This window comes from Coturnix japonica, chromosome 19 (assembly GCF_001577835.2).
Source record: "Coturnix japonica isolate 7356 chromosome 19, Coturnix japonica 2.1, whole genome shotgun sequence".
Lineage (NCBI taxonomy): Eukaryota > Metazoa > Chordata > Aves > Galliformes > Phasianidae > Coturnix > Coturnix japonica.
The window spans coordinates 1,273,321-1,285,726 of NC_029534.1; the positions used below are offsets into that span (position 1 = coordinate 1,273,321).

A 12,406-nucleotide genomic window follows, 5' to 3' on the forward strand; every position below is an offset into this window, starting at 1 on the left:
GAGCATAAAGCAAATTACAGCTGTTCAGGAGGATTTGACGCCCTCCTTGAAATGCCTCCATCTGCAGAGAAACAAAAGCTCTCTCAAGGACTGCCCAACTACCAAGAAATGACAGAAGTGGAGAACCCTCCACTTCCACTAACTCAGTAAACAACACTTTGCCCAACAGTACTCAGCAATGCTCTCCATCCACTCAGAAATCAGAGCTAACATTATGAGAGTGGAGAACACAACACAGAGTGAGCCTGCACTGCATGGCTGGCTCTGGGACCCACAGCTCACACTGCTGTAACCACACAGTTCACCCAGCACATAGGATGGACCAAAGGCTCACATGAAGGCTGGTGGGCTCCCTGCCCTCCTCTTGTACCTCTGGGCAGGGGCTGACCCCAAAGGCACAAAGAGAAGCAGCCGTCCCATGTATGCATTGCTGGAAGAGTTCACCCTCCCAGCAAAAACACCATTCTGTGATCAGAGTGGTTTACCATCCCAGCATCACACCTGTGTGGCACATGTAAACTGTGACAGAGAGGAAATTAAAAGCCAGTTTCCCTATAAACACAGCCAGCACACACTGATATGGGCACAGCAGCCCTTACAAGACTCATTGCTCGCTGCCTGCCCAGAAAGATGCTTCCTGCCTCCATCCCCCCATTGAGCCACGCACAAAATGAAAGGCACATCTGCTGTACCACACACTGCTCAGCACTGCACTGCTGAATTACTGGGTGCAGACCTCATCACGCTCTTAAAAAGTAATTTGGAATTGGGGCTTTGATTTAGATTGGCTTCATCCTTTACTTTCCAAGTGCAACCGGTAATAATGCAGTCTGTGAGTTTAACATTTGAAACAGGGGTTCCATTTACCTCTTTGTACTTACTGGAGGAAAATGACTGTAATTGAAATCTTTCTGCAGGAAATGAAGCCCTTCAAACATTCAAAGTGGTTGCTGGTCCTTAAGGCTTTTTATTTTAGCTGTCAAAACTGTAAACTGCCTTTCAGAGTAGCAGGAGTCTTATGTGAGAGGAAGGAAGGTAAGTAGCCTGCATCTAAGATCTGGGTGTTTCAGTCCCATTTCCCAGCCAGGAGCACAGCACTGGGAACACAGCAATTAACCTCCACTTTAGTGCAGCTCTATCTATCAAATGAAGCCCTAATGGGGCAAAGGGCTTTTCAAGGGCAAACCAAACCTTTCAAGCTCTCCAGAACCATCCATGAGCTCCTTCAGCAGCAGCACATGGAGCCAGGCTGCCCACTCCTGCTGCCTCTATACACTTCTCCCACACTTTCTAGAGGAATTTCATGCATTTCCATATCCTGCCTTTGGTTTTGTTTCCTCCCCTCAGATCAGACTGATTTCCTCCTGTCAGCTTTATTATTCCTACCAAACTGCTGCATTTTAATTAGTGTAAAGGCAGTCAGACTGAATATGGGCATTATGTAAAAAAGGCTCGTGTTCAAATGACCTTGTCTTCATTCTTTGACAGAGTAAACACATAAACTTAGTTGTTCTTCTCCTTCCAGGAGCCTCTCTTGCCATTTACACAATACCATGTTTGCAATTAGCTTGATAATAAGCTCAAGATGAAGTTGCGTGGGTTCCTACTTTAGTGTCAGTATCTGATTATTTTAATTGCAATACACACTGGGATGACCTGAGCACACCGTTTTATCCAATATCTACCTGTTCTGTGCAGCAGGAGTCTGCAACTGCCTGCAAAGTTAGTCCTGTCATGTATCTAAATAGATGTGCTTCATCACAGAGGGTTCTTCCAACACCACCATCTTCCAAAAGAAATCAAATGGGGGGGGGGGGGGGAGGAATATCTAGAATGGCCAGAGGCAAAGATGTCAACTTCAGCTGAGGCAGATACTAAAAATGTCAATGAACTCACTTATGAGATAATTAAGGAGGAGTGGTGTAAGTGAGGTGGCACATAAAGCAGCTCCTGATCCAACTGAGACACTGCAGGGAGGGCAGAGACCCAACCCCTCCACTAATGACCTAACATGACCAGCCTTGAACTGGGATCACAAATGCTTCCCAGTGAGCAAACACATCCATGCCATTTTTGCAATCAACTCAGTTATTTGCAGTTACACCACCACAGCCATCACAGCTGCATGGCTTCATACATCAACCAAACCAGATGTGAACTCCTCAAGCACCTTCTTCCATTAGGAAATCCTTATTGCAAGCAAAGGATCTCAGTGTCTCCTTAGTGTGTCTCGCTATGTGGGCAGGCATTATGGTTTGGGTGCTGAGATGAATGGATGCGGCTGCTTTCCCTGGTGAACCAGAAGAAAATCCCACCACACACAGCGAACTGTGAACAACCCAAATGGGTTTTTCCTGGATGTCACCATCCACGTTCCAGTTACCCAGCTTGCAATCCATAAAACATCAATCTGTGACAAAACTGCTCTGACAGGTTACGTAACACACAGCAGCCCTGTAAAGCAGCGCCGTTATCTGCTCGCCTCAATGAGCAGAGGGCTGAATCACAAGGATTATAACACAATAATTAACATACAGAGATAAATCGCTAACGTAATAACAGCCCTCCGAATAAGCAGCCTCACCCACTGGTAGATAATTAGTGATTTCATTAGATTACTTCCAGGAAGAGTTGCACGGAATACACAGAGTCAACCCGTTTCGTACTGGGTGCTTACAGGTATGAGCTGCCTTTAATGATGTAGAATTAGCACTGAGGAAATAAAGTATTAGGCAGTTCCTAATAAAGTAGACTTTGCATTCCAATTGCCTCAGTAAAAAGGCCAGAACAAATGAAAACAGAAGAGTTAAACCCGAGACTTTGTTAAATGGGCTATTTGCAGCCAGGGATAAATGACAGCACAATCTTGTTAGGTGAAATATATATATATATGCTTTCACTGTATGCGGTATAACTCGAGGCACAAAGACAAGAAATAAATCAGTCTGAGCCTATTTTCCAGAATAGAAAATTTCAGGCTAACAGTGCATGCATTCATTCATTCTGCCCCATTTTAAGGCAGCAAGAGAACAGCCGGGCAACATGCAATGAGGCTCCTCATACCCAACCCCCCCTAAAAGCACATTCTGCTCCCTTCCCCACTGCGATGCAAAGGATGATGTGAAGCTGCTCCCTTCCAACGTCCCACCGGCTCATGCCCGGCAGCAGCACCAGCCTGCAGGGATTGGATGCTCAGCGGATGGCCGTGCTGCAGAACGAGCACGAGGAGCAAAGCTGCGAGTCCATTGCAAAATACTCAGCCAGCAACCCCACAAAAGCATTTTGCTCCTTTTGCATCAATGCAACTTGTTGGTTTTTTTGTTGTTTCTTTTTTTTTCCCCTCTCCTTCCCCAGTAATTATGGCCAATTAAATATTTACTTTGTCATTAAGCAAAAAAGAAAAGAGAAGCGACTGCCCGACAGAAGCGGGTCAACATCTCAGCTCCCTTTCAAGCTCCACACACACGAAAATCAAACACATCTCACTGCTGCTGTGTTTAAAAACAAAGAGTGCCACGGGGATCGGATCTGCCCCCCCAACAAGCGGAGCTCATAACACATGGGAAGCCATGCAGCCATGCCCCGTGCTCTCCCCAAGCCCCACGAATGCTCATTCACACCCAGAAAGTTCTCAGTCCCACTCAGGATATAATGGTGCAGCAGCCCCCCCCCCCGGTGCCTCTTACCTTCTCCGCATACTTGAACTTGACGTAGAACCAACTGGACTTGATCATTGTCTCACCTCCCTCCCTCGTTAAAAAGAACAAAAAAAAAAAGCACCCAAACGGATCCCGCTGCTGCTTAAAGAGCGACTCGCCGCTTCCAACCAACCCCTCCACGGGGACACAGCAGCGGTTATAAAGGGGGAGGAAGAAGAAAAGGAGCAGCCGCGATGCTGCGCTCCGTTGCCCAGCCTCGTGCCGCACCAGATCCCGCACCGCCTGCACTGCACCCGCCGTCGGTTTGGCTGCTTGACAGCACAATTCCTCAAATGGACTCGAACTGCCTTCATCACAAATGGCACATGTCAGTAAAAGCCAGGAGGGGGCTGGCTCCGGAGCTGGCAGCCTCCCAGGACTGCGACCTCCCCCCCAATGGGATGAATAATGAATTCCAGCACTTCCCTCCAGACACGGATTAACACCTGGCTAAACATTATTCTGACAATGAGCTCCAAACCACCCCCCCTTCTCATCCCCTCCCCGCACCGCAGCTTATTAACCCCTCGCTCTCCCCGGCGATGGAGGCTGCCCCCTCCCCACCACAGGGAAAGATTACAGCACTATACATAGTTCAGAAACTAGAAAGCCTCTTAAGCATAAAGCAAATATCTCCTTTCCGATTCTGCGGCTGCAGTAATGCCACCATGTAACCAGAGCAGGGGACGGGGAACCAGCCCAGCCCTCCCCCATGCCTGCTTCAGAGCTCCAGGTGTTTTAAACCAGGACCTGCAAAACCTCTCTAGCAAAAAGCTACCGTTACAAAAAGAACGCATACAACAAGCTGGGAAGGCTCCGAGCAGATATTTTAGTCTGATCTGAAGGATCCCTGTCTCCAGTTTAATGAGACGCATCGATTTGGTTAAAGCTCATTGCAGATCCCCAAGCAGAGCAATGAATATCATGTTGCAAGGTGCAGGACAAATAGAAGCAGTCTGCTGTACTTGCACTGTATGCAGAGCTCTGTTGCCCACCATCCTGCATTCAAATACTTGGAGACTCAGAAGCAAACAGCGTAAGAAATCTCAAATCCCACAGCATCCCATCCAGTAACACACAGCCAAATCCATCACACACCCAGCTGAACCGCTTTGTGCTTCAATGAGATGCTGCAGAGGCCGGAAACATGGCTCAGAATTTCACAACAAGCAGAAATCTGCCTCATTCTGCTGCTTGCAACCAGCTGTCTGGCTATTTAAGTGTGAGCCTCACCATATCCTCTCTTACCAACAAGCGAATCGTTCACTCCTTGCCTTCTGAACAGCTATGATTGTACAGATTCATCTCGCCTTCCTTATATATCACAGCTTTCTGGCATTGGAAACCCCCAGACTATTACATTTCCCCATGTAGGGAAGTAATAGCCATCTCCACAGGTCTTTTTCATCACTCCTTGTACATTTACTAGGTCTACTCCATCTTTATCCTAGACCGAGACAGAATAAATACACATACCACTGACTTACCACCTCCTTGGCACACACACACAGATATAGACTGGATGAGAAAGAGCCTGAAACCTAGTTTATCAACACTAAAATCACCTAAAAAGTATCATCAACACTGATAACGCACTGTGTGAGATGGGAGAGGCTGGCTGCTGCCTCACCTGCCAACAGAGGGCTTTGGAACTTCTCATAAACTGAGATTTACACTGATAGATCTCTGCCCTTCCTGCTGTAAAAGGGTGGTAAAATGCCCCACATCACCTCTTGCAAGGAAATCAGTGGCTCGGAAGGTCTCCTGCAGGGAACACTTTAAAAGCAAGTCAAAATATTGGTACTTTCTATTTTCTGCACCTTAAAAAGCTCAATTTCCCCTCAGTGCAGGCCTGCTAAGTGTCCTGCTGCCACTCCAGCCCCTGCAGCAGGATGCGCTGCCTGCAAGCTCTGAGCAGGATTTATTGTGCATGCCAAACATGAGCCAAGAGCTCAGCTCATCCTCCAGCTGCCTGTGCCTGCACAGCACGCTGTGCTCTTGTACCCAATTACAGGGAGTCTGCTCGCTGCCTGACCCACGAGTCTCCAGGGGGACCCTGGGGCAATGGAACAGGGCGCAGCCACAGGAGAAGCGAGCCCTGACACAGAGCACCAAGCACAAACAGCTGTGCCTCAAAGCAATTACCAGGCCCTGGATGTTTTCCACTGGTTCATTAGCATCTGGCAAGACCTAAAGTCTTGGGGTCACAAAACACAGAGCTATTATTTTATCTCAGGAAAATGCACAATGACGTCCCTTGAGAGCTGTCCTTTTGTAAGCAGAGGACAAGCAGAGCACAAACAGAATTCCCTACAGATGCATCCCCCAGCCCAGCCTGCCAGGCCATGGCACTGCTCCTGCCTCATCTCAATGCTGGAACGTGCAATATGAGCACCCACAAACAGCACAGCACAGCAAATACCAATGGCTGCTCAGGTTTACAAGGGTGCACGAGCAGCACTGAGATTCTCAGCTGGGCAAAGCACACCCAACTATTTATTTCAAAGCTTATCGTCAGTGTTTTGCTTGAAATGTATTTCAGTTTTGTGTGTTAAGAGAGTTATTGTCTATAAAACGCACCACACAACAGCTCCGCTTCTGCTTGGCAATTCAACTTCACTCCTTACAGGCCCTGTTGCCAGACAAGCCGTACCTCAGTTAGGAGCTCACCCCCAAATGTGCTGTAGCGTTAACCTCCACATCACTGTTTTCCCTTTCAAACACCCATCAGTAACATGAAATTATTTACTGTTCGGGTTCTAAGCTTGTGCAGCCAAAATTCAGGCTTGATTTTTTATTCCTCCCCCGAGAAGAAACATATTTTGATAGAACGTTTACACTTGTCCCAAAATAAATGTGCTTTGGTTGACTCAGAGGGTTCTGTCATACCACAACGTACCATTTCAAATGTGAAGCAGCATTGAAAGGGGCTGCAATAACATCCTTTTGAACAGACAAGCACTTCTGAGCCTTTTAATACAAGCTAATGTATATTTAGGTATTGATGTGTTCATTGCACTTATCCCCCATGACAAAGCTTGCTGCTGCCAAGCCAAACTGTGAGCAGCACAGATTTGATCTGTAAGCCACCCAAAATCACGCTGCACCTCCTCCTCTCCAATCTGAGTCCCTGTTTGTTGTCAAGGCAGACTAACATTTCTATGGTGCTAAGTGGGAGGGAAGGAGGGAAGGAGCAAATGAGGCATGATTTTACCTCCTATGCACCCCAAGATAAACACTCCTATGTACCCACTTGCAGGGGCACACTGCAGAGCAAGCTAAAGAGCCCTGAACCCCTGCGAACATGAACCTCTGTGTGCATAGATGTGTGCTGTGAGGCTGAGGCATGATGATGCATTTGCAGCAAGGCCTACATCCAAGATGAATTACATCCACTCCTATCTGCCTGGCACTATGAGAGCAGAAAATCATCTCACTCCCTATTACCATAATAGCTTTCACACTTTTCAACTCGAGTGAAGTGTGGGAGTGTTGGGGAAAAAAAATGAAACAAAACAAAAAAACAACCAAAAAAAACACCAACCCAACAACAAGAAGGATAAATAGGAAGATCCCATCTCCAGGAAATGTTTACAGTAATCTTTATAATTAGCCTGCAAAAAAAGAAAGGCAATGACTTTCTGCATTCCCAGACGTGCCTCAGAGCTCCCCCGGCTCCTGATGGAGCACTCAAAGCACTGAACCCTGGAGGACTGTGTGAAGCTGAGAGCAAAAAGCCCATCACATCTGCAGGCTGGGGGAGGAACCCTTGCCCAAGTTCAGAGAACCGCAAGCATGGCTTGTTCTATGCAGGGCAATAAGTATTGTTTTAAATGAAGTGCAAGAGCTGAAGCTTCAGAGCCTGCTTCCCAGTATGCCCAGCACTTCTCCCCTGCTTTGACCTTGCAAATGACAGATTCAATGCAAAGCTGCATTCTGTATCACAGTTTCTGTGCTGGAAGTAACCCAGAATTAGGCCAGCTCTGTTGTCATGCTCCTTTATGCACCTAAAAGGCAGAAAGGGTGAAGGCAGTGAGCAAAAGGGTCAGAATGACCAAACCCAAGCAGATCAATGGATACCTTGCAGAACCAACACGCTGAATTAAAGAGGCATCCATAGCCTCCCAGGGCCCCTATTATTGGACATTCCTGATTCACGTGATGGCCAACAGGGAACTATCAGCTTTCAGGCTAATAGAAAGCACTGTGGGATTTGCTGTCATGTTATTAACATGGTAACAATCCCATCTTGTACCTTATAACCCTGCTCTCCCATCAACACCATCTGCTCCTCCATTTCAAGCGCTGCCGAAAATCTCGCCGTACACGCAGGCTGTCAGTCTGCACTCAGTGCTCGCTTTAGGAAGCTCTCTGGGTCACCAGCTTGAACCCAGCAGGCTGGCAGCATCAGATAGCTGCTAAGGTTCAGCACCCATTTGGAGCAGGGAACATCCAAGGTGTGTGTCACCCTATAAGCCTCCTGGCACGGCCCTGCTTTAGGGAGAGGTCTTTTTGCAGCAGCCATGAGGTGCAAGTCTCGTTTGCCCTGCATGCTGCACAACCTGCTAGATGAGAACAGCTGCTTTGCCCTGGGACTGGGATTAAACCTAAGAACGAAGGGCTTCCAGGACGCAAAGAGAAATTAGAGTACAGATTAACTTGAGAAAAGCAGTTGGAAGTACAATAGCTTCCAAGTGAAATGCTAACTTGTAAAAAACTACCATGAACAACAACCTTTATAGGTGAAATTATGGCTAAGAGGTTCAGCCACACAGACCTGAAAGGTTCAAGGACAGCTCAGCAGCATCCACAGCGGACAAGGAAGAGACATTTGTGAGCTGTTTCCAATGTGCAAGAGACAGACTGAACCAGAAGAAGGACAGCCCATAAGCCTGGTGCACGAGAGCTCCGCTCATGATGGCTCCCAATATGTTGCATCTGCCACACTGAGTTATATCACATTACAATAAGGAAAGCTACTGACGTTACATGATCTGTATGTACCAGTGCTGAGGGGTCACGTGTGAGCATCCACAGCAAAAGGAGGCAAAGGTTGCAGAAAATGCCTTTTTAATCTCTCTGAAAGAGAAGGTGCAGCGCTGTAATCTGCAACTTAGAAAACAATAATTGGCATCAGGACAAAATGGCTTAGGAAATTAAAGACCAAAAGATGCTTTTGTAATCCTACACGATGCCTTTGCATTTTTAGCCCCTGTTTTTGTAGTTTATAGAGTTACAACCATCCTTGACCAGGTTTTTATTGCCCAGAGAAATGCTCTGTACCAAAGCACACACCAGAGCTCTAAGTGTGTTTGAAACGACACAGCTCTCATACAGAAAGCAGTGATTTCCATAGTGCTCCAACTGCTTCATCCTATCAGAATGCACCTCCACAACGTGCTGTTGTTTAAAGTTCCTCTTTAAAAAATGAGATTTTGCTCCTTAATATTCGCCGACTTCTAGCTTGCTTCCCACACACAGCACATTAGTTACTCTACAGTGGCTCGGTGCATCAATTATGGTAATAGTTTGTGAATAACGTTTGCATTATGGGAAAATGAGCCTGGTTATTTAGCACTAGCCAAACCATCCCTCTGGAAAATTGTCACACACATACGTATCATATGCCTCCACTTAAACAGATCTGTAATTACAGCAGTTTATTAAAAAGAGCCAGCTTTTTGTTGTTGTTGTTTTTAATTATCTTCCTGAGAGCAGACTAACATCTATATAACCCTTCCCCTTACTCAAACAGTTTAAAGATAAAGGCTAATGGCTGCAGTTACCACGTCCTCCTGGCAGGGCTTACTTGACACTGAGATGTTACGTGTGTGTAATGCATCTCCGTCACTTGTTTACTTTAATGCAGAAAAGTGTGGCTCAGTAATTGCAGCGTTTGATTAATGCTCCCTTTCAGTCCCTTCGGCTAAATTCCAAGTTCAGTTCAACTACTGTAAATTCTGATTAACATCTGGGTTACATCAGCAGCCAGAGCTTGCACTGAGGGAGCAGGACTATGCAGGGCTGGGTGCTGCACATGAAGAGTGAAGCACTGCTTTCCTTATCCACTGGGTTCCAAACAACAAACATGGCATTACACTTTCTCAGTGTCTATGAATACCTGCCAAAAAACCTTTTGTTAAGCACCTTGGATGAGTTAAGAAATACTAAAGCTTTCTGCATTCCAGTGCTTCTGGAGTTTCTTACTGGACAACCCTTTACAAATAAGCATCACAGCAGTGGCCAGCTTGCATTTATATTGTCTGCTCTAAGCTCAGCTATATCTGCAGAAGTTAATCAATGCATGAATCTGAGAGCACCAGGGATTTCCCACAGAGCACCCAAAAGCTGTCTTTGTAGATAGGAAAGACACAAAACTGTCCCTTTGTATAAGAAGGGAAAGCAAAGCAGATGCAGCAGTGCCAACGCAGGTGCTTAGCTCTTAAGATCCTTATCCACAGCGTGGACAAGTGAAGCTGTGTATAGCAGATCTCCTTTGATAATTCCACATTAGAGCTATACTTACGCAGGCACAGTAGACAATAAAGAGCCTTAAAACAAGAAAAGAAAGCGGTGGCCAAACAGTGCAGCACAGCAGCACCCAACCTGCACTGCAGCCAGCAATGCTGTGTGCCCACAGCTCCCCTCCAGGCTGCTGGGCAGAGCAGGGCCAGGCCACTCATGAGGTTCAGGCAGTTATTATTTCACGGCTTGTTCACAGCCCACGACTTGGTGATCTCGGGCCAATTACAAAGCTCCCAGCCAAGAAAGCATCCTAATGAGCTGTCTCAAAAAGCAGCCCAAGATTACAAAGGCTACTGACACTGCACTGCGTCCCTGTTCTTCTGCCAGACTTGAGAAAAAAGAACAGGAAAGTGTTCCTTGCTAGTTCTCATGCAGTTCTACATCTAGATTGGCACAGCTTATTTTAAGATACCAACTCCAACACGCTGCACACTTTTCCAAGATAGATGAGGACAGAGATATTAGAGAAAGTAATTATTCTTGTCACATAACTCACAAATAATAAGTCTATTAAAGCTCTTCATGCAATGAGGTACCATGAAAAAGTCTGAATCAAAGCATCTGCAAAGGGAACAACAAAGGTCAGGCTGGCACTGGGTGCTGGCACCCCAGCAGTGTGCCATGAACTCCCATCCCTGCTGGAAACGCATCCTGCTCTGATGCTTCTCCCTCCCTACAGGTTTATCTTCTATACTCAGAGAGAAAAGACAAAAACAGGCATGTAAAGGCAATGAGGGAAAGAAAGGGGTAAACTCTGCAGAACCATCCCCTCTCTCATTTTAATTATTGATGCAGACAGCCTAAGCAATCTGTAAGCCATATACATAATGTATTTACTTGAAAATCCCAGCAAATCCACACGGTATTACAGAACAAACTACAAGCTGATCTGGGAGCACTGTCTTAAGAACTGGGTAAGCTGTCTCCATGTACTCAAAAATCTGTTTGACAAACGGAAAGATCAGATTAATGTTAATAATCCTAACGTGCTCAGCAGCTCGCTTTCCACTCTATCAGGCAGTTTGGGTGTCCCAAGTCTCATTCTGCAGCCACCCCAGGTACTTTTTTCAGCACAGATCTGCTTGTTTAAATGAGAAAGAAGTCTGGCTCACATTCTTCAGGACCCTCTGTTCGATTACACATATGCACCACCAGTGATGTTTATGGATCAGCCAGAAAGCAGCAGATGTTTTTACATAGCATAAGATCATGTTAAAAAAGAAAACACCGCTTGAAACAGCTGCTTTTAGGCTTGGGGCTATGGGGGTTGATGTAGAAAGAAAGGGGAAGAGTGGCAAAGACTCAGGCGATGCTGGCACCCTGCAGCCCCCAGTGATACCACATGTCCCCAGGGGATGCTGGGTCTGCCAGCACCCTGCTGCAGGGCACAGCCTGCTCGCAATTTGCTTCCCAACCACCAGTACGAAAACACAAACCTTCAGACAAACAGATCCCTCACTTCCTCCTGGCTGCTTTTAGTGGTTTCTTTAATCTTTTAAGCTTCTGGGTCTAATCCAGCAGCTGCCATCAAAAGTACTTATACAACTGCAGGGGAGGGAGGAGGGAAAGAATGGGATACACTAAATCACGGAGCACGTTTTCTGAGCCTCTTTGTTCTTCCATGTATACACATGCTAGCGCCTTTGGAAAGGATGTGAGCACAGACCAAATGCACTCATGTACATACTACCTGTCATGTCCTGGATTGCCTTATGCATAAAAATACACTCGGGAGCAAACAGTCAAATAAATGAGGCATCTGAGACGGTGCAATAAGACGGTGCAATAAGATGGTGCACGTCTCCTGTGCACAGCTTGCGCTAAGTGCTGTATAAGCAGCCTGTTCCCAAGATGACAGTTCCTGCTATGTTTCTGAAGCCTGAAAATATCCCACGTTCCTTCTCATGGAAAGTTCCTGGAGCCATCAAGCACCAGGAATGTCAGATTTCATTTCGCTGGCAGCAGAACGAGCATTTCAGCCCTCCTGAGAGGGACGTTTACAACAGTCTGTGAGCGCAATAAAAGTTTAAAAGCCATGAACGAAAAGAATCCAAAATGTTTAAGATTTCTTTGTTTTTTTAGGCATCAGAAGCACTCCTGTAACATCGAGCACCAAGATCTCATACCTTCTGCAAAATGCCAGCATGTACTTGTGTGAATACACCATTGTAATGGTGCTGGAG

At 46.4% G+C, this 12,406-nt stretch overlaps 1 protein-coding gene across 9 annotated transcripts in view; it reads right to left on the minus strand.

Annotated features, from left to right (window-relative positions):
* Positions 1-12,406, minus strand: part of AUTS2 (activator of transcription and developmental regulator AUTS2) — a 523,712-nt gene that overhangs the window by 368,283 nt on the left and 143,023 nt on the right. The window contains exon 1 of one of the 9 annotated variants that reach the window (XM_015880960.2): positions 3,687-4,016. The exons of the other annotated variants lie outside the window; for them this stretch is intronic. Coding sequence (XP_015736446.1) covers positions 3,687-3,734 — 48 coding nt within the window. The 5' untranslated portion in view covers positions 3,735-4,016. Of the gene's footprint in view, positions 1-3,686; positions 4,017-12,406 lie in introns of those variants that run through there. 9 annotated transcript variants of the gene reach the window in all.